Below are 26,550 nucleotides of genomic sequence, written 5' to 3' on the forward strand. Positions count from 1 at the left end.
ATGGCGGCGGCGCTGAGGGCGGCCAAGCAGCAGCTGCGGGCGGAGCTGCGACAGCGCCTGCGGGCGCTCGGCGCGGCCGAGAAGCAGCGCCAGTCCCGCCTGCTCGGGCGCAAGGTGGGTGCGGATACCCGGGCACGGCTCTGGGCTGGGCACGGCTCCTCGGGAAGCGCGGCCGGGACTTTCCAGGCCTCGCCGCCGGTGCCCGAAACCGTGACTCAGGGGCGCTTCCGCCTTGCGGGGGTGAGCTCCGCAGAGCGGGGGTGAGCTCCGCCTCGGAGCCTTCCCTCCCCGATCGCGGCTGTGAGGGGAGCGGGGCTGGCGGAGCCGCTCGCACAGGAGCTGCCGGCGGCAGCGGCCACAGCGGGGCCTGTGGGACACACTTCTGTCCTGGGGTGCTGGGGACACTGATCCCGTGGGTGCTGGAGACACTGATCCCGTGGGTGCTGGGGACACTGCTCCCGTGGGTGCTGGGGACACTGATCCCGTGGGGTGCTGGGGACACTGATCCCGTGGGTGCTGGTGACACTGCTCCCGTGGGGTGCTGGTGACACTGCTCTCGTGAGTGCTGGTGACATTTCACCCCTGGGGTGCTGGGGACATTGATCCCGTGGGTGCTGGAGACACTTCATCCCTGGGGTCCTCGTGACACTGCTCCCGTGGGTGCTGATGACACTACTCCCATGGGGTGCTGGTGACATTTCACCCCTGGAGTGGCGTGGTGATCACACTTCACCCCTGAGTTGCTAGGGGCACTTCACCCGTGGATTTTGGTGACAGTAGGGGCAGCTACACACCCCAAGCAGGGCTCCTGGGGGTGGGTGTTTATCTCAGCCATTTCACACCAGCCGTACATACAAAACCCAGGCGCTGCCTGATTTGCCCTCTTGTTTTACGCCCTGTCATCTCCCTTCTGTATCTTCCAGCAGTGTTTCTTCCACACAATTTTATTTCTAATATAATTTTTACACTCTAAAAGATATCAAGCAGGGTTTGCCTAACTGGTATCCTAGCACAGAGTGATATGGGTATGTACTTTTGAAATGTCCTGTTTGTGTTTGGATTACACAGTTTTTATATAGATGTATTTTATCATTTTAATAAACATAATAAAATTTTATTTTGCAGTCACTGCATGTAATAGAGCACAGTCCTCATTTTTTTTGCAGCACCAGCGGGTACTTCTAGATGATCTACATTTATATGGTTATTTTCCTGCCAGAGGCTCTCAAATCATTTTATAGACTTCATTTACTACTAATGTGTAGCCACTTCATGAGTGGGATGTGGCAGCACAGAAACTTTAGGTTGGAGGAAGTTTTAAGTGGAATTTACATAACCTTTTTTTTTTTCCATTGGGCTTGCTTTTAAAAAAACATATCTGTATGTAGTGTCCTACTCTCATGATAATGTGTTTTAATAGTCATACATACTAGACTTAAATCTCTCAAATTTTAGCAAATACTGGCATGCATCCCCTTCAAAAATTCAGTCCTCAGCCAACTTTTAAGCACCTAGCCCCTATAGCACTGAATTTTTAGGAGCCCTCAGCCTTTGTCTAACTGCTACTGATAAACACAGCAACACAGCACTCATTTCTTCTAGTGAGAGCACAGTAAAAGATCTAGCCTTTGTTTTGCTTAAAAGAAGGCATCAGAAAATGTCACATAAATTGATGTTATCTTGCCATTTTCTTAATCTGACAAATTGAAAATCCTGAGCTTGGTTGTGACAGAATGGCAAATGGCAGAAAGCAGAGTCAGCTTCCTCATGGGGGTGGGTAATACAGCAGGCATGGAGAAATTTTGGAAAAGGCTGAGAAGATACTTGGAATGATATAAGACCAAAAATGTAGTTTTGTAACACACATCAGTGCTTGTAGCTAATAAAAGTGAGCAGGTTATTTTATAACTCCCAAGTAATATTTTTAGTAGTAAAATCTCATTTCAAAATAATCTTTAAAATCAAAATGAAATAGCTCCACAGGCCAACCTAGCCACCAGCATTTAATTAGCTTCTAGATGATTATTCTTTTTTAATGCTTATGTTCATGATTAAAGTCATGCTATTTGCATGCTCTGATTCTGAAAAAAATGCCATCAGCAGGTGAACAAAGGGCAAGTAATATTTGTTAAGTGTGGAAATTTTTTTTCAGTCTTCTCAGAAACTGCTCCGAGTCATAGCAGGAGCATCTTTACAATTCTGAGAATATCTGAAATTGTCTTCCTGCTCACATGTGGGCTTACATCTTCAACCTCATTTTTGTTCCTATGCAACCTGATTAATGTGTTACTGGATACATCAGAGCAGGTGGGACCTGTGACCAGCACACAGCCCTTGTCTGAAAGTGTCTCAGTGTCTCAGTTTGTCTCTTCACCAAACCATGAGAAGTTTTGGCTCTGGAGGCCCTCAACATGAGCACAGCTGTTTCCTGGGCTCTGCAGTTTGACTAAATAGCCTGCTTTTTGCAGCAAAAGCTACCATGGAAATTCTGTTCTTTTAAGAGCTTAATCCTGTGGAAAAATCCATATGTAGGGTTAGATAGAAAAGGAAATAAAATATGTTTTTTAATTGTTAAGATGTTTCTGTGGCCGAGCAACACATACACTAATGTTTTGTCTGAAGTTTTTCTTTTTTTTTCCCCTTACAAAATTGTATCCATCTTGTGAATATTTCACCTGGTTTTTAACTGCTGTGATGGAAAGAGAGTAAAAAATGTAGTGGGAACCATATCTTAGCTCAGATATGGGCATTTGTATCTCAGAACAAGTCCAGGGCAAAGGCTAAAGCTCAGATGAGTGAGTTACCCTGCAGTTATACAAACACTGGGCAGGAGATTTGGTGATCTCTGTTCTGTAGATACTAGAGAGTTTCTCAATTGTCTGGTATTTTTGACAGATTTTTGTAAGTTTGTAAAATAAATCACATTTAAATAAGTAGGGACACATTTATATTTGTTTATCCAGATGTAAGTGACAAAATATATAAGGTGCTAGAGAATGAGAAGATAAGCTTTTAAAACTCTCCCTTCAAATTTTAATGTGGAATTCAGTCTGGAACGGGCAGAGACAAGTGAGGTATGAGTTTGCTAACACATATTCACCATATAAGCATTTTTTATTTTCCCTCCTCTATTCAGCCTTTTATAAGCTCAGCACAGAGTCTCATGAAAAGCAAAAAATGGCAAGACCATCTTTCCTTCAAGCTCTGAAAAATGTGCAGTAATAAGATCACCTATTAGAAGCAGATGATGTTTGAAGTCATATATCTCATCCTGCTGGAGGGAAGACATCCAGGTTAACAAAAGAAAGAGGGGCCTGGTCTTGGAAGACTTTGTCATCTGCTCTGGTGCTAATTTTCCTTTGAGTAATTATCACTGAGGCACCTCCCGTCCTGCCTAGGCCCAGAGGAGAGATGCAGCCTGTAAAAAGGATGGAAGAGAAGGAATGCTGAACCCTCATGGCTTGCATAAGCTGCCAGTTCTGGGCTGCTGTATCTTTTTGCAGTGATGTTGGGCATTTGAGGATGTCTGCACTGTGTGGCACAAATCTTTGGGGGATTGGAAGATTCTCTGCAAAATTCTTTTTTGCTGGCCCAAATGCGTGTTACAGTGTTTAGTTCACAAGATGCAAAAATTTGCCTCTTTTGGTTTTGCTCATGGTAGAAATGTTGGAGTAGGCAGCAAAGTCAGTTTATTCTGTTTATGATGCATCAAAGTTTGTATCTCTACCCTTTTCAATGAACTTTTTGCTCCGGTTTTGTGTTCAATCAAGGTAAGTTGATCTTTCCAAAAACTTATTAAACGATTGTGTCAATTTCCCATATAGGTGATTGACCATCCCAAATACCAAGAATCCAAAAGAATTGCAATCTTCCTGAGCATGCCAGATGAAGTCCAGACAGAAGAAATCATTAAGGACATTTTTAAGCAAGGCAAAGAGTGTTTCATCCCCCGTTACAAACCTCAGAGCAATCACATGGACATGCTGAAGTTATCATCAGCTGAAGACATTTCTTCACTTGCTTTGACATCCTGGAATATTCTTCAGCCCAGTGATGATGACACTGCAAGAGAGGAAGCTCTTGCTGGTGGTGAGTATTTTCTAGCTGCATCATGGGATTGTTGAGCAGGAGTAGCCTGTAGGCAGGTGGGAGATACTCTGATAGCAAGAATGCAATTAAATGTTACACCTTGGTTTTATACCTGGTAGAGAGATGCTCCTTTCTCTTGCCTGTTTTTCTCTACCCTGTGGCACCCCTGTGACATGCCAGCAGAGCAGGAACACGACTGCACTGATCCAGCTGAAAGAAAACTCTCCAGATAAATTATCTTTGTGGTCTGGTCCATGAACATCCTCGGCACAGTCTCAGCCAGCGGAGTGTAGAGGCTCATAAAGGAAAGAGGAGCTTGCTGGGGTAGCTTAGGCTGCCACTGACAGTCATGGGGATTCACAGGTTTAGGATACACTCTGAGAACTTTGCCTTGTGCTGCCTGAAAGGCTAGTGATGCCCACAGACTGAGAATTTTCTGAAATCTTTGATCCTGTGAATTGTGTGGCCTGGATGAATCACAGTGCTGATGTGGAGCCTGCCTTTGCAGAACAGCTCTCCGGACTGAGACCTTAGACTGAAAATAAAAGGACTTTCTTGGCAGCCTGCATGAATATTACAGTCTTTTCCAGCATTATTCTCTCACATTTTTATTTTGATCTTGTAATGCTGTCTCAGACACTGGATTCTTCATAGGGTTGAGAAGGTACAAGTTCATTAAGATCAAACTTGTGTCTGTGTATGTGTGTTTTGATCCTCAAATAACCTCTCTCTTAACCTAAAATTCCCTAACTCCTACTTCTAAACAAGCTTACTTTTTGTGTATTTGCATTCACTAGTTGCATTCTTTTTGTAAACACTTTAATGTCTTCTTGTAACATCTGCAGAAATGTTTAATCTTATTAATGGAAAACTCATTGAACTCGTGCTTGAAACCTCAGCCTGGGAAGATTTACTCCAGGTTGAAATTCACCATGCAGACAGCTTCCACACCTCACACACTTGCCAGCTTTTTAGTGCTTCATAAAAGAGCATAACATTTCTATGACTCTGTTTGATTGAACTTGGGCTTGTATTTGCTTTGGGATGCCAATGTACTTTCCCAGAATGCTTCACCATGTTTGTTTCTCTTTCCTAATTCAGAATCTTTTCTGTGTCTACATTTTAGCTAACAAGGGATTTCACTGCTTCATACAATCATCTTCTTTACATTTAATATTTAGCACTGTTTGCTGTTTTTCTAATGTTTGTCAAAAAATTGTGTATATTGCTGGGATTTAGGGACTTTTGAAGGTAACCTAAAAAATATCTGGATTTCTGTTGACTGAGTTTAGTTCAGGCACTCTGGACAAGCTTTTGTACTACTGGTGAGCTGCTGTTAATTGAATTTAGCAAGTCTATTGCTGACATCACAGAGTAAACACACAGTTTGAGGTATGATGGGAGCAAGGACTTCCAGGTGTAGAGTGCACTGAGATGTACCTGGGTGCCAGACAGTGAAGGTGGGGAAGGCAGGGACACACTTTGGTACCTGGCAAGTTCTGGAGCTGCTGCTTCCTTCTCTGCACCAGGCTATGGGCAGAGGGCAGTGCCAGAAAAGCTCCTGTGCTCTACAGAGAAGTGCCAAGAGACCAGTTGTAAGAACTGATGTATGTGCATGTCAGACTTGTTCTGCCTGAAACTCAGTCTGTTTGTACTGTTTGTGCAGTAATTTTGGGATAATGCCATTTGGATTGGAAGTCAGACTTTGGTCCTTTATCCTAGAGCAGTTTTTGTAAATTAGAGAATAAGTTTGGTTTTTTCCACTGTTGCAGCATGAGACACATACTACTAATCTGTCCCCACAGAAACACACCTTCATCTCAATATGTCTTTATATTCCTTTTGCTATATTTTTGTCACCTATTATATTTTTTGAACTTTGGTACAATTGCAGGAATGCAAATTGCCTTACTGCTACATCCATCCTCCATTGTTGGAATGACACACGGATGGCACATTTATCTCAGAGATGTTATCAAATACTTGGGTGATCGGAGGCATTTACATTGTTATAAGGAGATAACATGGTGTTACATTAGTAATGTTCCCATGGCTGGCATAAATTACTATGTAATTTTCAAGAAATAGCCTGCAGGTACATAAATAAGCCATGTCATTTCTGAGTGTATTCATTTTGCATGACAAAAAGCCTAAATTCACACTGTCCTTAAAACTTCAGGCATGGTTACTGTTAAAAATAGCTCAAATATAAGACTGGGTTTAATTTTTGCATAGAGTTTCCCAGTCTTTGGTAGCACTCATGGGCAGTGTTGAATAGACACGAGCCCCTCCTTTTGGAGATGATCCTTTTTTCTGTTGGACCAAGGTTTACCTCTTTTCATCTTGGCAGCACTCACATCACACCATGTTGGCATAAACAAAGATCACTGCTTTTGTGGTAGAAGAAAGTCTGTCATCTTCTCTACCATGTGTGGGTGACTCACTGGCATGTGAAAAGTTGCTTTCTTTAGGCTATTTGGACACAATAACAGCAAGAACAAAGGTGGAAGAAGTTCAGATATTTTGGCACAGGGCTGTGTGTAGGTGCATGACTTGGTTTGTTTCCAGCTATAGCTATTGAAAAGACTTAGACAACTTCTGGGGCAAGCCTGTGATACATTTTCCTAATAGGTACCAATTCCCATTTTTATCCTTGCCCATCAGAGGTATAAATGTGCACTGGTACTGGGTTTTGCCCAAGGTAATACTGCTGGTGAAAGTCCAGGCAGGTTGCAGGATTTGTTTACAGAAGTGTAGAAACCTTGCACAACTTTGGAAGGGGTAAATCAGATAAAACTGTACTCCTTGTTTGCTTTTTATGTCTACTCCTACAGAAGTTTAAAGAACTCTTCACCAGCAATTTCATTTTCAGTGTGGTTTAGGGAGGTGGTGTGACTTCATCGAGCTGGACATGGGTTTCCCCATTCGTAATGTTATTTATTATTACTTAGACCTGCTCTGAGAACTATGAGGGAAAAGCTAAGTTATTCCTTTGAAAAAGAGATTATTCTTACTGGGAAACAAAAAACAGAAGGGAAAAATACTAGGTTGAATGTTTCCATATGGTAAAATTCTTGGAGGATTCTTTGGAGGGAGGCATGTGGCCAGGGATCTCAGCTGGATGATTTGGACCTGAGCAAATATGCTTAACTGTTCATAACTGAGCTACTGAGTGGTAGCTGAAAGTGTGCAATAAATTACAAACAGCTTTTCTAACATTCACCTGCATGATGGAGAGAGGCAGTTTGGCCTAAATATTTTTCTTGGCCAAGAAATGAAGTGTTATTAGAAATTACAGCTCTGAATCTGCTTACTCTAATGGATTGGGTTGTGCTTTTCTAAGAAATGCAAGAAATGGGATTATGTGTACAGACTTCATTCAGGCTCTTGATCTCTGTCAGTTCTGCCCTGATGTCACAGTACATGGTCCTTGTCCCTCAGGTGTGAACTCCCTCAAAGATGAACCCATATGAAATGGTCTGGGCTCTTTCAGAGGCAGAAGATGAACACTTCTTGCTGTTAATGATTGCCTCTAACGAGTACCTGCTCAGTCATTTGATTTCTCCTTGCTCAGGTTAGAGCTGCTGTGCGTTTTTCAAACATTGGGATGGAGATGGGGATCTGCATTTCTGTATGGGCTCTTCATCACTACAGGATTCAGTGACTTAAAGATGTTAAGTGGTGTTTGCTGATGGAGAAGCAGCAGAGGCTCAGGATCCTGTTGCAGCCTGAATTTTGCAGAGGAGCTGCCCCCCAGTGAATACAGACCCTTTTGCTTGTTTTTCCAGCACTGATTTTTATTCTCTGTTCCCTCAAAAAAAAAAAAAAATCCCAGATTTGTCTCAGCCTTGGACTAGACTCCTTTTCCAAGCTTTAATTTCTCTACCACCACAATGTCCTTTTCCATCTTTCTGCTCTTTGCCCAGCCTCTCTGAAACTCCCTCCTAAATGTCCTTCTCTGGCCTTTCTCACTGTATTCCCCACTTTCTCCTGCTCTCAGTCCCAGTCTGTCATGTCAGGAGCAGCTGGGCCAGCATAAATAGCTTGTCCCTGCCAAAAGGGAGGAGATCATGTGCTCTGTCTTCTTTCACTTGTCTGCTTCCAGACATACAAGATTCTCTGTCCCAATTTACTCATTTCCTTGCCCACTGTGCTGACTTCTTTCTCTTTTTCCTTGGTTTAGAAAAACTTCACTGTTTAATAGTTCTTTTTCTACTAAATTGTACAAAAGACACAGTTTTGTGATTGTTTCTTTCAGGCAGTGCCTGTATAAACAAGCTGCTGCCCTTTCTCCTCCTCTTGATCCCCACTCCTCCTCTCCTGTGCCAGCACAGATGGCCCTGTGGCCACATTGGAACCTATACTGGGAAACCAGTCTTGGTCAGGAGCAACCCAGCACCAGCAGAAGGCTCTTCTCAGAACCACCACACAGGTTTGGACTGATGTGACTGGAGGGCTGGTAGGAAGCTGATGGTGAGGGGTTGTGAAAATGGGTGTCGTGCCAAAAAAGTCTCAGTGAAACTTCACTCATCATTTCCTTCCATGTTTCAGTTCCCAGTCTTGCCCCAGGCAGCAGGAATTGGAGCAGCCAGTGAAATGAAAGTCCTTCAGAGTCCTCACAGCTGAGATGGGTCTGGCAGGAGGAACTGAGCCTGCAGCTCCATCTGCTCCCTCTGTGCACCAATACTTGGGGAGTTTTCCCTCCTTGTGTTTTCAGCCTATTCCTGCCCCTCTCTGGTGAGCTGGATCAACCTGCTGCTCTGGGTGCAGATTATTTCCCTCCCCTCTCCTGTTTTCGTTGGGATTTTTTGAACCCAGATGAGTGGATCCAGTTTAGCATGTGGCCACATCAGTGCCAGGTGTGTGGGGAGAAGGGAATGAGGATCCAGGATGGAGGGAACGTCCCCTGTGGCACAGGTTCCTAGAGAGAATCAGGGGCCACCCATGCAGATGTGACTCCAGTAGTGCCACAGGGAGGGGGGCATCTTCAGAGAGCCACAGAACTCACCCAGATATGTCTCTCCTAAGCCTGTGCCAATGGCAGCTTTTAGACATTTGCAGCATTGCATAAGCCTGGCTTAAATGGTTTTGGACAGGGCTAAAGCCACTGGTGAGTGAAGCAAGATTTCAAGTTCTTGCTACAAGGCATGGAACAACAGAGCTTTTCTCCTTTTTTTTTTTTTTTTTTTTTTTTTTTACTAGCTTTGATTTTGGAAACCAGTGAACCATTCTGCAGGAATAAAACAAACTTAACCACCCCCCCACCTCAGTTGGCATAAATACCCAAGCTGAAAAATGTCCCCATTTGACAATATAGCAACTTTAAAGGGGAATGCTGAATAATCTGCTGCTACTCAGCTACAGCATAATGCATTTTTGCTTTAAGAAATGAATGTATTAAGAACCTGAGTTGTATTTTGTAATTTAGTTTGGAGACTTCTGGCATTTTCAGCACTTAAAACTTTGGTGACCTAATGATCACATTTGTGTTATAACTTCAAGAAAATTAATGAAATATTAACTAGATAATCCATGCTTTCAAAAATGGTAAAAAATTTATTATGAATAAAAAGAAAAGCTCTGAATTTGAAATAAAATCAGAAAATACGTATGTCTAGCAGTAACTTCTTGCAGCTTTGTTTTCACATAACCTTTTGAATGTTGGCTTTTAAGGTTAAAGTAGTTTTATCTTTCTGCCCTTTTAAGTTCCAGAACACTGTGAGACTTGCTGTAGCATAAATTACAACAGGAACAGACAGGGACAGCTTACCTGTGTGTGGTATTTGGTTTATAAGAGCTGTTTATGCCAGGGAACGTGATTCTCTTGCAAGGAAACTCTTGGCTACCTCTAGGTTGGAGTTCCAAACCTCAAGTAGTTTGAAATTATTCCTGAGTGACCATTGACCCTATTTGAAACTTTCCCATCAGGATTTGCCCTGCAGAAGCATTTTTGTCTGCAGAAACTCTTTTTCACCTGTCTTTAAATTCCTGCTATTTATTCATGCATTCAAAGATTCTGCATTTGCTGCCAGGACTGATGGCCTTATGATGCCATCAGTATTCTTAGTTATTCCAAATTTTAGCACAGTTCTTCAGAAGTGTGGCTGAATTGATGGCAGCACAGTCTTAAGAGGAATAGGTTTGACTTAGAACTGCAATATAAAATGGGATTTAAAAAAAGGATAATGGGTTCCTCCCCCCACCCCCCAAAAAATGCACCAGAAGTGAGAGGATTTTGAAAGATGAGGCACATTAGAGTTTAGAAATAAAAAACACTTGTGAGTGGAAAATGCTGTGGCTTGAAGCACAGGGAAGGTCTAATATCCTACTTCAGCTGCATTAGATGTTGTACAGCTGTCCATGAAGGCATAATGGGACCATAAAAAATTATGCTAATCATTCTGAAAAAAGATATGTAGTAAACAATGCTCAGAGGTAACTGGGAATGTTTTAATGAGTTATATGCAGATAGGAATGTATCTGGAATAAATGAAGTATGGGTACGTGAAAAGCAGAGATGTTAAATGTTTCTGCTTAGGAAAAAAAAATACCCCAAACAAGATTGTAAAGTGATTGAAGGTACTATTAGATTTTCTTTTCCTCTGGGAGACTTGATTAAAACTTGCAGTACAAAATATGCCAAGGGACAGATTATAATTTAAAATCTTTTTACACTGGTCATAAAAAGAAAACCTGAGAGCATGGCACAATGCAAAATTGAAAGTCGAGGCTTAGCTGCTAATGTAATTTATTTTTTAATGAAATGATTTAAAATTTGGAATGAACTTCTGTTTGGAGACAATGATCCATAGTATTTTTGATATGCAAAAGAAGAAGAAAATTCAGTGCAAATGAGGCATTAACATTCTGGTCATGAATCTTGCTGTGGAGAGAGGATCCTTCCCCTCACAGCGCAGGATCTGGACGTGCAGTCAGCATCACAGGTTTTACAAGAGTCAGGAATCTCACAACTTGTACCTGTGTAGCAGTAACTGAAGGATCTTCCTACCTCTGCAGCTGCAGTCTCCAGATTATCACCTTACAAACAGGTTCTGGTTTCTCTTTCCAGCAGGCATTTGGAGCATTCCTCTAAGCATCTAATTTTATTTGTATTAAGCCCTTGGCTCTGCTGCCTTCCAACAGCTGTGAGTTGTACTGGTTAGTTAGTTGTAATGTGAAATATTATGTTCCCTATTATGTTAATATTATATTATGCTCCTGTGACCTGTGAAGTATTATGTTCCTTGTATTCATTTTAAATTTGCTGCTTTCAGTTTAAGGGATACTTCATTTTTCTATGATGAGAAGTAAATAAGGATGTTTGAGTTACATTCTTTTTATTATTCATTGTTTAGTTACAGCTTTACTATATCTATTGTATTCTTTTCTATCAAACTTTGACTGTTTCATTTTTCTTGTAGAAAAGCTTTTCTGTAGGAGTTGCAGTCATTGCTCTTTCAACCTTTGCAATCTGATTCTCTGATGTTATTCTGGAAAAAAAGATGCCTGGGAGAAAATTTTATGCCCAGGTAAAGAAGTACTGTGAAATACATGTAAATACATGTAGTGGCACTGGAGACGTTAATTCTTTCTGTATTTACCATAACATTGCTTTTCAGATCAGCTCACTGGACAGATCTATTACTGGTTTCCACACCAGTGTTCCACAATGACACATCATTACAAAAAGGCCTGTTCCACTGGTTAAAATCTATAAAATAATTTTATATTATTCCATCGAGTTTGTTGCTTAGCAGGTAGAGCTAGGAAAATGCTTTCTTGGATAGAAAACATTTCAGGTGATAGCAGGTTTCCCTCAGGGTTTTTCTGCATCCCAACCTTCAGCTGAAAGATGTGTGACTACATCCTGCCCTTCTCTTGAGGTCTGCACCAGCTTCCAGAACTCTCTGAAACAGCTCAACAATCAACACCTGATTTGCTAAATGAAGGCAGAAACTTTTAGCTGAGTTTCTCCCAGTGCCTCTGTTCAGAAACATGTATAACACAATTACAGAGACTTTTTTTTTTAAAGGCTTTTGAAAAAATGCTCTGAAATGCAAAAGTTGATGTGTTTATATGGTGTTGCTTTGCAATGCCCTTTGGTGTCCTTATGTCCTGAATTTCCCTCGTGCAGACTAAACCACGAGCACCGTGTGGTTTAATTTTACAGCCCATGCCAGGGTGTCCTGCAGTGAACCTGAAAGGCTGAGAGCTCTGGAGCACTACAGCTTTTTGCTTTCATAAAGTTCATTAAGGCTTTAAAAGAGGGTTTTTCCTTGTAATCATCTGAAGTGTCGCATCCACGTTTGCCTTCATGCAGAAAACTCATCAAAACAACTGAAAAGATTACTTCTGCTGTAATCAATTAAAGTTTGAAGAGAAGTTAAAGCAACATGGGCAAGGGCCTTAAAGTAACTGCAAGTGACTCTCGAGGGTTTTGTTTCAAAGAGGGCTAATTTTGCTCCAGTGAGTGTGAACAGTAGCATTGTCATTTTTTTTTATTCAGTTTCCTAGAGACAGGAGTCTTTGAAAGACTGATAAGAGGTGAAATTCATTTCTGTAGTGTGGCAGGAGCCTGTACAACAACTCATGCAGGGGAAATGCCAATGTGCAAGTGTCTCTGGCTGCAGTAATTAATCCAGACAGACATCTGTGTCTCCCTTTATTTTCATGTTTTGGAAAGGAGCACCCAGCACCAAGCTCGTCTCTGTGCCTTTGTGCTCACAATCTGGGGAACAGGAGAGGAAGCTTTTCCCTGCTGCCCACCTGTGTGGGGAATGTGAGTTGAAGATGTGGTTTGGTGAGACAGCTGAGCCCTCCTTGCAGCTGCCTGGTGCCAAAGGGGACAGTCCTTCTGCCTTTTCCTTGTGCCCAGCTCTGTGCTCCCCTCATCCCAGGTACCATCTCTGCTGCTTTCTGCTCAGCAGATTCAGCTCATGAACCTGGCAGAAATTTGTGAGGTTTTTTTCCCTTTCTTTTTCCTAGGATTGGTGTTCTGCCAGCATAGTGGGCTATTAAATCAGGTCAGCACTTTTCCAGCTACAAAAGATTTGTTTTTCTGGCACAGTTAATCCCTGCTGGTTTTGCTGAGATTCAGAATACACAGTTATTCCCCTGGATGGTGGGAAACTCCTTGGACTGGCCCAGAGCCACTGGCTTTTGGGGAGCAGGAGACTCAAGCTGCTGTTTCACAGTGTAAGGATAGCTCTGGATCTTCATGTTTGGTGTCATGCTGAACTCAGTCCCTGCTTGGGCTGGCTGTTGTGCATGTGAGATGGGAATGAGTTTTTGGGAGGTAGATGAGGGCAGATTCCTGTCCAGGAGTCACATGAAGCCTTTTGCCAGCAGGTGTCACCATTCCATACATTTGCCATGCAGCATTGGTGTAATTTCGGCTGTTTTCCTATAATTAAAATCTCATCCAGGCATTGCACTCACACACACAGGAGAGCAAATGCTCCAGCCTAATTTTCCATAAAAATCAGGGGTTGAAGTGAGAGAGGGATAGGATTTCAGGGAGAACCAGATTTTTTAAACTGTGCAAGCTTAAAAAGATAAAAGAAAATCTCGTGATGGAAGAAGCAGGATTTCTCAGCTGTTGTGGTGTTAACACATTTGACAGCAACTGTGAGGGTGCCATCACCTCCCAACCAGCTGCCTCTGCATGTACAATAAACCCTGCCTGTGGGCAGCCTGATATTCCCATCAAGTGGTGTCACTCCTTACAGGAGCCAGGTTTATGCTCTGACTTGGAAGTTGTTGTCTTACCTGTTTATATTTCACGAGCAATTCTGTGTATTTTATGATCTGCTGAGTGAGTCAAAGGGTATTGGAAATACTGATAGTGATGCATAAAGTATTGAAAAAACCCCAGATGATTCACCTCTGTCTTATTTTGACTTAAAAATACCCAGACAGAAGTATGCAAAAGAGGACCAAGAGTGAAGACATGCACGTGTATCCAGTGGGAGTATTTAAATGAATGCTCAGGCAAACACCATGGAAGTGTAGCTGATAAGACCATAAAGAAATTCCCATAAAAGCAGATAAAGATACACAAAGATCCTTATCTTTTAGGCTGCAGCAGTATCCCCACATAAACAGTTCAGGCATCAATGCCTTGTGAGTTTCTGCAAAGGAGCAGATTTGCAGTCAGCATTTGCTGATTTAACAAGATATGTTGATGTGCTGTAAAGCGACTCTAATGCCATTTCTCCTCTCTTTGGAATTGCTCCTTGGTACATCTGGTTTCAGACTATTTTGGTGGTTTAAAATCACAGGAGAATCCAGGTGCAAGCCTTGGAACCAAACAGTTTTGATTGCCCATGTTTTCCCAATCAGACTGTGCTCACATATATGAATATCAGAAACAGATTAAGTCATTTTCACAGTCTGATAACTGAAAAGTCCTAAGCTATTTTTTCCTTTACTCTCAATTTGCAAGACCAGACATTTTGTGGGTGGCATTGAGTGATCATGTTTTATTTACAGGGCTTACACAGGCTCGATGAATAATAGTGAAATAGAAAAATAGTTTTCAAAATTTCTTTTAGGTGCAACTCTGAAAATGAGACTCTAGTCCCCATCTTCCTGTAAACTAAACCTCAGGGGAAATGAGTGTGGTGGTTACAGCTTCACACAGTATTTCCACAATGTGAAACCAGCCAGAAACACAAGTCTTAGCCTTGTACAGTAGCTTCTCTGGTGAAACATGAAAGGGTATTTTTTCTGTGGAGTAGGATAGGTTTGTTTGAGCAGGACTGACAAACTACACCTGATGTTGTGCAGTGCACTGAGCTTTTCAGATGCATTGGCACTAAACCTGCAAGATTTTGGTTTAAACTAATTCAAAATCAGAGGTATTTGCTTGAGCACAGCTCAGTAGCAGATGAGCTGATCAAGCAGCTTTATTATGTGTTTTTGAGGTTTAATATCAGGCAAGTGGCTGCCACTCAATTGTTTTAAACCTTTATGACTGATGGCTATCATGTAGTTTCTCAGGGAGGCGGATAAATATTTTATTATGCTGTAGTTCAGCAGGGCAAGTGTGAACTGTGAAGACCAATGTTTCATGCTGACACAAAGCACTGACATGGATGAGTAGACAGATAAACGCTGAGTTGCTCAGTTGCTTGTTTGTAGATTCTGCTGATGGTTCTATTTTCTGTAAAATATTTTATTGAAGTAATAACAGAAGCTGTCTCTGTCATGCCAGCAGCTGGGGCACAAAGATTTCAGAGGAGATAGTCTGCTTGGCATCTGTATGGCTGTAAAACGTGGGTTATGGGTGTGCAAAATGTTCTTCAGGGGACAAAAGGAGACAAAACTTTCCTAGTGCCTGTGATTCTCATATAAAAAATGAAAATAAGGGGTTTACCCCTGGTGTATGGAGCATTTCTCCCTGGAGGAGTTGAGGCTTTGGGGACTTAATGGTGTGTCCCATAGCAGGAGGCTGTGGATGGAGCCTGTGAGATTCAGATATGATACTTGAACTTTTGATTCCTGTGCTGGCTTAAAGTAAGTATCTCTCTGGCTCCTTCTGAAGCAGCACTCTGAGATGAGCTCAGTTGGTCAGAGCATGGTGGCTGTGATGCCAAGGCTGTGTGTTCAATCCCTGTGTGGGCTGCTCACTTATGAGTTGAACTCAATAATCCTTGTGGGTCCCTTCCAACTCAGAATATTCTGTGATTCTGTGATAACAGGTGTCTGTGAATAGGTAGAAAACAGTACGTCCTGCTGAAGTGATGTGGTAGTGCACAATTAAAGGTGTTCTCACAGGAGAAACACTTGGAGGAAAAGCTACTGACTACATTTAAAATGAGCTGGATTTTACTCTAATATGAAACATAACTTAGTCCTGTTTGGTGTCTGATTGGGATCTTACAGAGTCTACAGAGTGAGTACTCAAGGAAAGCTTTTTATGAACAACCAACACCACATTATCTACACGAGAAAAGAATTAATTCTTCTCCAACTCATGTCAGTAATATGGGATATTTCTCATGTAGTTTTCAAAGTGGATGAAGAGAGGAGTCAATGGGGCAATGTCAGTTTAGAGCAACTGGGGAAGTGGTCCCTCATGTTGTAACTTGGGTTTCCAAGGAGATGAGAATTCACACTGAGCTTCTGACAATGTATCATCTGAGCAAATAAGAATTATCAGTTAAAAGTTTCCTTTCTTTTTAAGCGATTGTATTTGCGTTTTAGCAGACTGGGGTCAAGGCAAGCAATGTTGCTGTTTATGTCTGCAATTCTCTGTGTTACTGGATGTGCACCTCATTGAGTTTGGATGAATGCCTCTTTTTCAAACGTTTATGAGTTGCAGCAAAGGATAATGTTTTTGTCTCTTTGGGCATGTAACAGTGTCTTCTTCTCTGAGGGTTTGTGGGGAAAAGAGCTTGTTTCCTCTGGAAGCAATGCCAGCCCTTTGGGAGCCATGCACCTCAGCAGGCTCTGGATCAGATCTGTAGTGAACAGATCTGGCATTTCCCTTTTTGATCTTATACCAAGAGACGTGTAAGAGCAGAGATGCTGTGCTCGAAACCCAGGGCAGGTTTTTCCAAAGGGCAGAAACCTTTTTATCTGGAAGGAAACAGTAAGTGTTGGTAACCTCAGGAGTGGTGCTGGGGCAGCCAGGGTGTTCTAGGAGAAACCATGAAGGGGAAGGGATTTGTTTTGCTGCAGCATAAGTGAAATACTTTTGTGGAGTTGTTTTCCATGAGATCTGGTGATTAACTCAGACCACAGTGTTAGGTGCTGTGTAAATACTGAACAAGGTGGTGATCTATGCCCTATAGAGTGTGTTGAAAACACCTGCCCAAGAGGCCTAACTATGCTAATGCTGACGGTAATTGAAGTTGCAGTGAGGACTCTGTCATTAATTAGAAATTTCTGAGTTATTCCAATTCATTGGCTCATGCCCTGTGTGTCTCCAAGACTGATACTTAGATATTAGGATCAAGTGATTGAGTTACTTTTTTCTTCTGTGCCAGGGTAGCAGATGCAGAGGCAGCTGATGGTTACTGCACTCTTTTCATTCTGAAAGGTAACGTTTTCCTGAAACAGGGTTTGCCTTTTAATCCGTTGTGGTCTTTGCTAGGTCATAAAAGGACCAAAGTAAGTTTTCATGCCTTGTAATCAGCTGCTTTCGATTACTTGTGAGCTCAGCACAGGTTTTGCACAGATCTGACATTGTTTATGGTGTGCACAGCAACATGAACACTCTTTCCTTTAAACAGAAAGCTGTTCTTGACCTGGTTCTTCTGCTCCTGCACCTTACATAATCACATCCGAGCAAAGCACGAGCGAGGTGTGTGTGGAACAAAACCAACCACTGGAAAACTCATTCTTGCCTGAGGTACCAGATTGTGAGGATCCAGCCATCCTTGAGGTGATGGAGTAAACAATGCACAAACTTCTGTGCTTCAGGGGAAGCTCAAACTGCACAGCTGCTGCTGTGAGGAGCAGCAGCAGTGACACGGAGCTGATCACTGTTGACCCCTTGTAGGCTCAGGCGGCTTCTGTGCTGTGAGCATGGTTTGTGTGAGCACGTTGCCATTCTTCACAGGCACACAGGAGCTGCTGCAGCTCGACCTCTGCCCTGTCCTCTGTCACTGTCTATGAGGAAAGGATCAAAAGAGTCCTAGCTCCCACTTTGATGGGTCCCAGGCAGTTTGCTGTGCCCACAAAGCGAGTGGCAGCAAGGGATGAGAAGCTGGGATGACAGAGTATTTCAGTTCCAGCTTCTATTGGGACTGTCAAGCTGTGCAGGGGGAGATGAGTGACCCCACACAGTGGGTGACAGCAGGCTGGTGGAGCCCCTTCGAACCTGGGAGGAGAGAGGCTGTGCTGGCTGCTCCTTCTGAGGGCAGAACAAGTCCCCAGCAGTCTTTACATGACCTGTATCTGTGCAATTTGATGGACCCTTCTATTATTAACCATTGTCAAGAACACTCCTGAAAATGCCGGCTGGCATTTCAAATAGGAACATCAGATTAAGGAGAAGAGAGGTAATGAGGTGCAAGGAGAAAATCCTTCCCTGGGGAACAAATCAAACCTGATACCATCATGAAAGGTAATGAGAAATGCACTGCCAAGCTGAGGTTCACTGCGGCTGCCTAGAGGAAACAAAACCGTGTATTCTTATTTAAAACACCGAGAGGACATGCTAATGCTTTGGTCTGCTGCCCAAGTCAGGGCATGTGCAGCTTGCACACCTGCATCTTGAATGTAGTTTTACCACACATTTCTTGAGTCCTTGGGCCAGTCATTTCAGTTCTCTGTGACATAAGGTATCTCTACATCATTGTAAGGGAGTCAGTGCAAAGAGAGTGTGCCTGTACACCCACAGGACAGGTTCAGAAGCTGTGACTGCATCTATCCTGCCAAACAACACAGGGCTGAGTGGCACAGATAACTCCTGTCCGCACTACACAGAGCTTGGCCTCTTTTCTTTTGTCTGGAGGAGCCAGACCTGTACCCTTCTGTCTTTACTGCACATGGCAGTCTTGTCCCCTGGAGCAGTCATGGGTGGCACCTGGTCCAGCAGTGCCAGACACTGTGCTGACAATTAAGGTATTGACCACCTGTGATCCTGTAAATCAATTTGTTTTCTGGCTGTGCTGCATTTAGCAGTATAAATGAAGCCTGTGTGGCCGTGTCAGCAGGGCTGTATGCCTACACTGATAGATAAGTCAGGGTATATTATTTCACAGTTGGAGGAGCTGTAGCCACAAGAGCTTATGCCATAAATACATTGAGTATTAGGTGACTGTCATCATAATTACTAACCTTACGACCTTACCCAGTAGCTTGAAGTGTGCAAGAACCGAGGATACTCTCTACATAGAAGCTGGAGCAAAATGTTGTTGCTTTGAGACCATGTTTTCAGCCTTCAGCAATTTGCAGACCACATGTAAGTTTTCCAGGAGAAGCACAGCTTGCCTGTAACAAAACTCTCTTGACTGTGGATGTGCTTTCCTGGGCTCCTGGCATGTGGTCACAGGACCCTTGGGGATCCAAGAACCACCAGGTCATGTCTACAGACACATGGGAGACAGTGGATATTACAAGGAGATGGGCAGATGTCAAATATGAGATTCCCTTAACATGTTTTACGTGGCACTAAAACACCTGATGTGGTGTTTGATTTTCAAGTACGTGCTCTGTCTTCTCAGGGACAAGGATGCCAGTTCACACAGTGGGCTGTAAGGGCAAGGGCAGTAGGATGTGAGGACAAGAGCAAGGCACAGTCCTGAGTGGCAGGCAGTAGTCCTGCAGGGCTGGGAGAGCTGGGGAGCATGAGGATCCCATGGCACAAGGGACATGTTCTTATCCTCAGCTGCCATCCTGTTGATGTACCCTCAGTGCTGATAGCAATCTGAAGTGTCTGCAATCTTGGTCTCATCTGTGTGTCACCTCTCTTCCTGTGACAGCTCTTCCCCCACACTGCCACAGACACCACAAGAGGTTTTGTTGCTCCCCAAGTTGACATGTCAGGGAAGCATTTACTCCATGCAGCTCTCTGCCATCCATTCTAGACCCTGATACAGGATTTGGGACTAATGCTGCTTGAGCTGCCCTTGGGCTTCTTGCAGGGTTAGTTGTGTCATTTTTTCTACCAAAAGTCTTGAAAGACATTTTAACTAAATCTTGTGCAGTGTGAGTTACGTGGATATCAGAGAACATGTTGTGAGTCTGAGCAAGGCAGTCAGTATTGATGTGCTCCACAGAAGAAAAATGTAAGGGTAGCTATTATAGTATTTACAGCATAACTTTTCATACTGAGATTTGCATAAGCGTGTTTGAGTTCTTCAGCATTAAACCCCCCATGATTATAGAGGAGCCAACTTGTTAAAAGAGTCCCTGTTTCTCCAGAGAACCCAGAGGAAAACAGTGCTTTAATACATCTAAATTCACTTGAGGTGCCTGATGCTATCAGTTAAACTCCATAAAAAATACATTTCTTCCTTTCCCAGTTTTTGTCATTCCCCTCTTTCCCTTGTGTTTCCCCAGACTTGCCTTCTTCGTGTCTCTAACACAAATGTAAGGAGAAATGGCACCTTTTTGCTCTGCAGATTTGCCCCCTGTGTGCATTCTTCCTGCTAGCAGCAGACTGCAAATGTTTCCTGCTTTTTGTCTTGAGAGGCACCTGGAGTGAAAACAGCTGAAATAGACTGTGAGGCAGAGTGTGTTTAGTTCTGTGCATCGTGACTGATTGGTACTTACTGCCTTCTGGGCCACCTGAATACCTGCACAAGGCTGATGTGAGGCAGGTTGTGGAGAGGATAAATAGGATTTACTTGGGGGTGGAATATGACCTGCAGAAAATCCATTCCTGACCTTGCTAACAGCGGGGCTGGTTTCTAGGTCCTAGTCCATAGGCCTGACAATTGACAAGAGCAAACTGAGTGGATGTGATGTGCTATGTCCTATATGATGTACGTGGTACCATGAAAATGACATCTCTTTTCAGGGAGACCATACTTCTGCCTTTGGACCTCTTTTTCTCTTTGTTTGCCATTTGCTATTTCACTCATTTCACTGTCCTGTGAGTCAGAAGTTGACTGCAGTGTGGTAAAACACCCTGACTCCTTTTTGATCCAACCAGTATTGTTCTGTGGTCTGTCCTTTGGCTGATTCTCTCCCCTTACTTCCCTGACCTCGTTAGAAAAGCTGTGTTCCTTGACTGTACAATGCTGGATTTGCAAGATTGATGTTCTCTAAGCATTTCACACTGTGTTGCCTTGCATATTTTATATCAATGTTCTAATTAAGATGTCAGATCATGATGCTTGAGTGTTCATGTCAGTGACTCTTCTCTGAACAATGAAGAGTGGAAGAAAATCTCTAGGAGCCTGGGAAGTGTGTGCAAATGAGTTGGTTTTATGTGAATTGTTACCATGCTCTTCCAGGCAGAGTTTGGAGTTGATATGTCATCTCAGATGGGATTCCCTCTAAACTGAAAAACTCTGCTTTGTTCTGGCTTTTCCAGTACTTCCAACACATCTCCTTCAGTGGTGGGCATCATCCCTCAGATGTAGCAAAAACAGCTCAGCCCAAAATGGCAGGAAGGGGTAGGTATGGACATGGAAAAAAGAGAAAAATACCTGACCAGGTCCAAGCTCTGGTAAAGGAGCAGAGTCTGGTCACAGAAAAGCTGCTCAAGGCTAAGCACTGTTCCTGTAAGAAGGCAGAGGCAGTGGACTGAGACTCTGTATTTGCTTTTTTTCCAGACTCGTGTCAGCTGTCTTTTAGTCTGTGCTGCCTTTCCACCCCCTGCCCTTCACTCCTTAAGTGTCTGTCTGCTTCAGCAGCAAGGAATAAAAGACTTTCTTTGCACTGTGAAAGGGTTCAGGGTTGGGTTCAGGAGTCAGCACCAGGCCAGTCCAGCTCATTTGTTTAGAGGATGTCTGTGAAGGACTTCTCGCACTGAACGTACCTTGCAGAAGTGACGGGGATGTGCAGCAGCCTGGGGCTCACTCCTCGTGATTTCAGTGATGTGAATCAGCTCCTGAAACAAGTGTGCAGCCAGGTGTGAATTGGAGCTGGCTCCCTGGCATGGTGCCCACCCACATCTCAAAGAGGAGCATGAGCAAAGCAGAACTCTTGCCTTTTTATCTGGATCTGGTTGGTGGGGTCTTCTGTCAGGGTTTCACCAGCCAGTCCAGGTCATTAGCAGCTTATGCATCTTCTTTCAGTTTTTTAGCTGATTTTGGGTTCCAATCAAGTGCAATCTCACAAGAATCCTGGAAGGAGGAATATTTAGGGCAGGGAAGCAGAATGACTTGTGTGCTGCTGGAACAGCAGTGAAAATTGCTGGAGGCCGAGAAAGAAAATCCTTTGGGACAAAAGGAACCTGACATCACAAAGGGACAAGCCTTCAAATCTTCATCTTGCTATAAGAGGGCAAATTATCACTTTCAGAATATATTGTATTCAAGGCTTTTTGGGTTTGCAAGGTCAAGAGAAGGTTCATGGCATCTTACAGTGGTGTCAAGATGTCTCCACTTTCTCTTACACATCTTCTTTGCATTCTTTTCCTTTTCTATTTTTGTGTCTGATGTTGAAGTTCATTTGATTTTCTGATTCCTCCTGCATTTAATTTCCCTGAGTTCAGTCTCAGCCTGGATTTAGAGTTATAATCATTTGTATTTGGAAGTGTGGGGTTAAAATGATAAAATAAATTTGTTAAAATGTAGGGGTTTTTTTCCCATCCAGCTTTTCAAGATCTAATTATTTTTCAACTGAACTAGTATGCAGTTGATAAGATGAAAATGTAAATTTACAGGTTTAGTATTCAAAGTATTTTTCATCTGATCAAAGAAAGGGAAGCATTTTACAAAACACAAAGCTTGTGTTCTTGCAAATATCTGAAGTTATGTGGTTTGTAGTCAAGCCATCAGGAAATCCACAGGGCATCCACTAATGCTTATTTCATTTTTCTGCAGGAGGTCTTGACCTTATCTTCATGCCAGGCCTTGGGTTTGACAAAAAAGGCAACAGATTGGGAAGAGGGAAAGGATATTATGATACCTATCTTGAAAGATGTATGAAACATCCCCGTGGAAAGCCTTACACGATTGCTTTGGCTTTTAGAGAACAGATTTGTGAATCAGTGCCTGTGACAGAAAATGATGTTCCAATAGATGAAATCCTTTATGAAGACTGCTGAAAGTGTTTTGATACCAACCACCTCCAGAGCAAGCAACCAAAGGTGTCATATCCATCAATCATGTTTTTTTTCTAATTGTCATGTATTACTTTGGGACCAATAAAATCTACTGTTTGTGTTTGGGGACAAAAACCTCAGAAAGAGTGTAACTGTGGTAATAGTAGTGAGGATTGTGTTGATTTGCTTCTAATTAGCAAATGTCTGGTGTGAATTCTTATTCTAGAATTAATACACACAAGAATGAATGTTTATTACAGCAAGGACCATTTTTTATCATAATATTTTTGAGGTACAGACTTCTTGATACTTAACAGTTTTATTATTCTGGTTTAAAAGTGAACTGTCTAGTAATGACAGTTCTTGATCTATTCTGGAATTAGATACTCGCAATGGTAAAAGTCCTTAGTACTTAAATATTGTGTGCACCCACGAGCAAAATAAGAAACTGGTGGAGATACCGTAGAGGAAACTGGGCAAAAATGGTGATGGGAAAAAAAGCCTTAATTAATTTTAGTGTATGCAATAATTTTGACTGTTTACTTGGCTCCTTGCAGTTGACTTAAAATAAAGGGAGTACCTGTTAATAAAAAAGGGTTGATGTCCATAACTTTGGTATGTTCTTTCCTTTATCTGAATACAAGATTTTAATGTGGTCAAGGAATTCTCTATCTGGAGACAGCTTTTTTTTGGGTAAAATAGTATTCAAAATTACTGTAAGTTTCCTAATTCTGTACATAAACTATTTGTAATGTCCCAAAATACTGTGTGGCACTAGATGCTGAGAATTGCAGAGAAAAGGTTTTATGGATGAAATAAATTTTTGGGTGGAAGATTGGTTGTTCTCTGCTTCTCCAAACAATCATGGAAATCCAGAAGAAGATAGTGAGTTTCCTCTGCACTGTCCTTGTAGTATAAGAACACAATATTTCCAATGGGATCAATCAAACTGTCAGAATTTTGTGTTCCTTCTTCAATGCAACTTCACCTTTTCTATGCGTTCTTAACTCTTCCCTCAATCAATAAATCAGTGTGTTTATTTTCACCAAACTACTGTGTCATCATTTAAAAATCCATAAATTCTTAAGGACCAGCTCTTGAGTGGAATGACCTTAAGGCTTCCTCAACAGCAGCTGGTTTTGTGAACAAACCCATGCCTGCACTACTGTGAATCTTTTCATCTCAGAGTGCTTGTATACAGTGCTGTTTCCATTCTGCTAATACAGGAACTATTTAAACCCTCTGGCTCTGGGGTGAACATAAGCTTAGCCCCTGAGGAGTCTCTGGCCTGTGCTCCCTGGTGCTTCTCCATGCTGTGTTAACCAAGGTCCATCTGGCCAGGCTGAAGATCCCTCTGGTGTTGGCCTGCTGGGCATCCCACCCGTGTGTGCAGAGCTGCAGCCTGGGCAAGGCAGTGGTGGCTTTGCAGTGTTTAGTGAAACAGTGATCAGAGCTGGCTTCCATCCCTTCCTCATCACTCTGTGTCACCCCTGCAAAAAAAGGTGTGTCCATGGTGCACAAAGGGTGCTGCAAGCAGAAATTGAGGTGCTGGTGCAATCAGTGGAGTGTCCCCCAGGTCCTCTCAGCTCTGAGTACCCAGCTGTGCTGCCTCTCACAAGGGAGACAGAGTCCTACCAGTCCACACCTTTGGGGTATAAAAGTGATGAGAAAATCAGACCTTTTTTTTTAACAATCTCTGTCATGTCAGTACTTTAATCCTTTCTTCATTTCCGAACTTCCATTAGCATATGGAGAGCAACAGAATGAAACCATGGGGCAGGTTTTGTGTGTGACAGGCCTGTTTGTGGGTTTGTCTGCAAAGCTGCTTGAGTTCCCCTACCACATTAGGCTCAGCAGTGTGCCATATGGCACAGCCTGCCACCAAAATCAGCAAAGCCATGCTCAAGCCAGTGCTTGTCACAGCAGAAACCTGGAACCTGCATCTGATACATGTTTTAAATGCATGTATTAGGTCCAGCACTGTGCAGGCCTTTGGTTTAGCTTTTGATCTTGCTGTCTGAACTTTGATTTATTCACCAGAATAAGGGCTGCTTGGCTTGTAGGTATTTCAGTACGGATGGTACCAGGTGAACAACTGTGTACAGAAATGCCAGCATATGGGGAAGAGGCTTCAGAGCCAGCACTAGCAGCTGGACAGAAACAAAGGGCTGGGAGACAAGGACTTGGTTCTGTTGTGTGAGGGTTCAAAATAGGAGGGGGGAAATGAAAGACAAGATTTTGGATGCAAAACACAGGCCCTCATCCAGCACAGCCACAGATAGGCACCAAGCTTTGTCCTTGTGGGCTCACTGGAGTTGCTGGAACTAATTGGTGTAGAAAAAGCAAGCAAGCTTTGAAGGTTTTCAGGACTTGAGGCAATGAGTGTCCTCAAACTTCTTATGTCTCAGGTTACTTTTCAGTACCTCGTGCAGCCATTCTCTCCCACTTCCACTCCAAACTGCCCTTTTGGCTACAGCTGCAGTGGGAAAGGATGAGGAGACTATTTAATGTACTGTATCATTGGGAACAAGAGGAGCTGGTGCTTTGTTCCTTGCCAGCCTCTCCTGAGACAGGAGTTGATCATTACAGGCTCATCAGCCAGGCTGGGGGAGCTGCAGGACCCTGGCTGATGCAAATAGCTCTTAACATTTAGCTGGTGGGGATAGTAAAACGATATTTATGTATATTGTCTTGAGAATCACGGAGCTAAATAAATGTGACAGTTTTCATTTGACATCCCCAGCCTTGCTGCTGTCGCTCAGGGTTTTTTCTTTTTGCCACAGAACATGAAATCACTGTCAGTTTGATAGTATATAGCAGTGTTCCTGAAGCACAAAGGTTAGGGGGGCGGGGGCGCGTCAGGATTATTTACGTTTGCTATGCATGAAGTGGCACTCGGGGAGCAGGGCAGGCTGCCAAGACCGAGAGGAATCGGGGCTGTCTGGATGCTCTCTTGTATCTCTGCATGCTGGATTGTCAGGGTAGGATTTATAAAAATTGCTTCAAAACAGTATCATCTTTCCTCAAATGGACGTGCCCCCGTCTGGCGCAGCGATTGCCATTATTGCTATTCTCATGACAAAGTGTCGCTCAATCTCCACTTTGTTTATAAACAAATCTGCCTGCCCTGCATAAGAAACAGATAGACTAAGGAAAAACACCATTACCAAAGGAATAAGTTAATTATATTTCAGGATCTCAGCGGGGAATGCTATCTCAGACTATTCAGTAAGATCTGACCAGTGGAGTTATAATTAAAAAATGTCCCCAGGGAAGAAGTTGTAAATTATTTACTGTAAGGGGCTTTTCCAGGCTCTTTTAGTTTAATTACACAGTCTGAAAGAGAAAGGCCTCAGAACCAAATTACAGTAATTTCACTATTATAAGCTGCACCATTTTGACTAAAATTTTGGTCTGAACCCAAAGTGCGGCTTATAATCAGGTGCGGCTTATATATGGACAAAGAACGAAAAGTTGCTGTTTTAGTTTGGAGGACAAGTGTCTGCTGAGAAAGGCAGGAACTTCTCTTTGAAATGGAGAATGTAAAACCCCTCCCTCCAAATTATTATAATTTTGAAATCAAGGGGTTTTCAGGCAAAAATATGGGAATTAGGAATAGCAGTTCTTTTCTAGGGAAATTAAAATAGAAATACAGCACTACAAAGAAACAAACTGCAAACCCTGACAAAGTCAGAGTACAACCTGACACCCCATCAGGTAGGGTGTTGGCAGCAGTCCCATTCCATGGTGGCTGCATCCTCCTGCAGTGACAGATGTGGCTCAGTTGGAGC

General features: G+C 42.8%; 1 protein-coding gene across 1 annotated transcript; it reads left to right on the plus strand.

Annotated features, from left to right (window-relative positions):
- MTHFS (methenyltetrahydrofolate synthetase) lies at positions 1 to 23,804 on the plus strand. The gene is made up of 3 exons (XM_033071077.1): positions 1 to 114; positions 3,825 to 4,089; positions 22,539 to 23,804. The coding sequence occupies exons 1-3, from the start codon at positions 1 to 3 to the stop codon at positions 22,760 to 22,762; spliced, it is 603 nt and encodes a 200-aa protein (XP_032926968.1). The 3' UTR covers positions 22,763 to 23,804.
- Positions 23,805 to 26,550: the final 2,746 nt, after the last annotated feature.

The sequence above is a fragment of the Catharus ustulatus genome, chromosome 12, assembly GCF_009819885.2.
Source record: "Catharus ustulatus isolate bCatUst1 chromosome 12, bCatUst1.pri.v2, whole genome shotgun sequence".
In the NCBI taxonomy this organism is placed as follows: domain Eukaryota; kingdom Metazoa; phylum Chordata; class Aves; order Passeriformes; family Turdidae; genus Catharus; species Catharus ustulatus.

What these genes read in the sequence shown, in the direction of transcription:
- MTHFS (XM_033071077.1), top strand. Translation starts at nt 1, where the DNA reads ATGGCGGCGGCGCTGAGGGCGGCCAAGCAGCAGCTGCGGGCGGAGCTG. An exon ending in CCCGCCTGCTCGGGCGCAAG is followed by an intron (nt 115 to 3,824) that starts GTGGGTGCGGAT and finishes TTTCCCATATAG; the next exon opens with GTGATTGACCATCCCAAATA. An exon ending in AGAGGAAGCTCTTGCTGGTG is followed by an intron (nt 4,090 to 22,538) that starts GTGAGTATTTTC and finishes ATTTTTCTGCAG; the next exon opens with GAGGTCTTGACCTTATCTTC.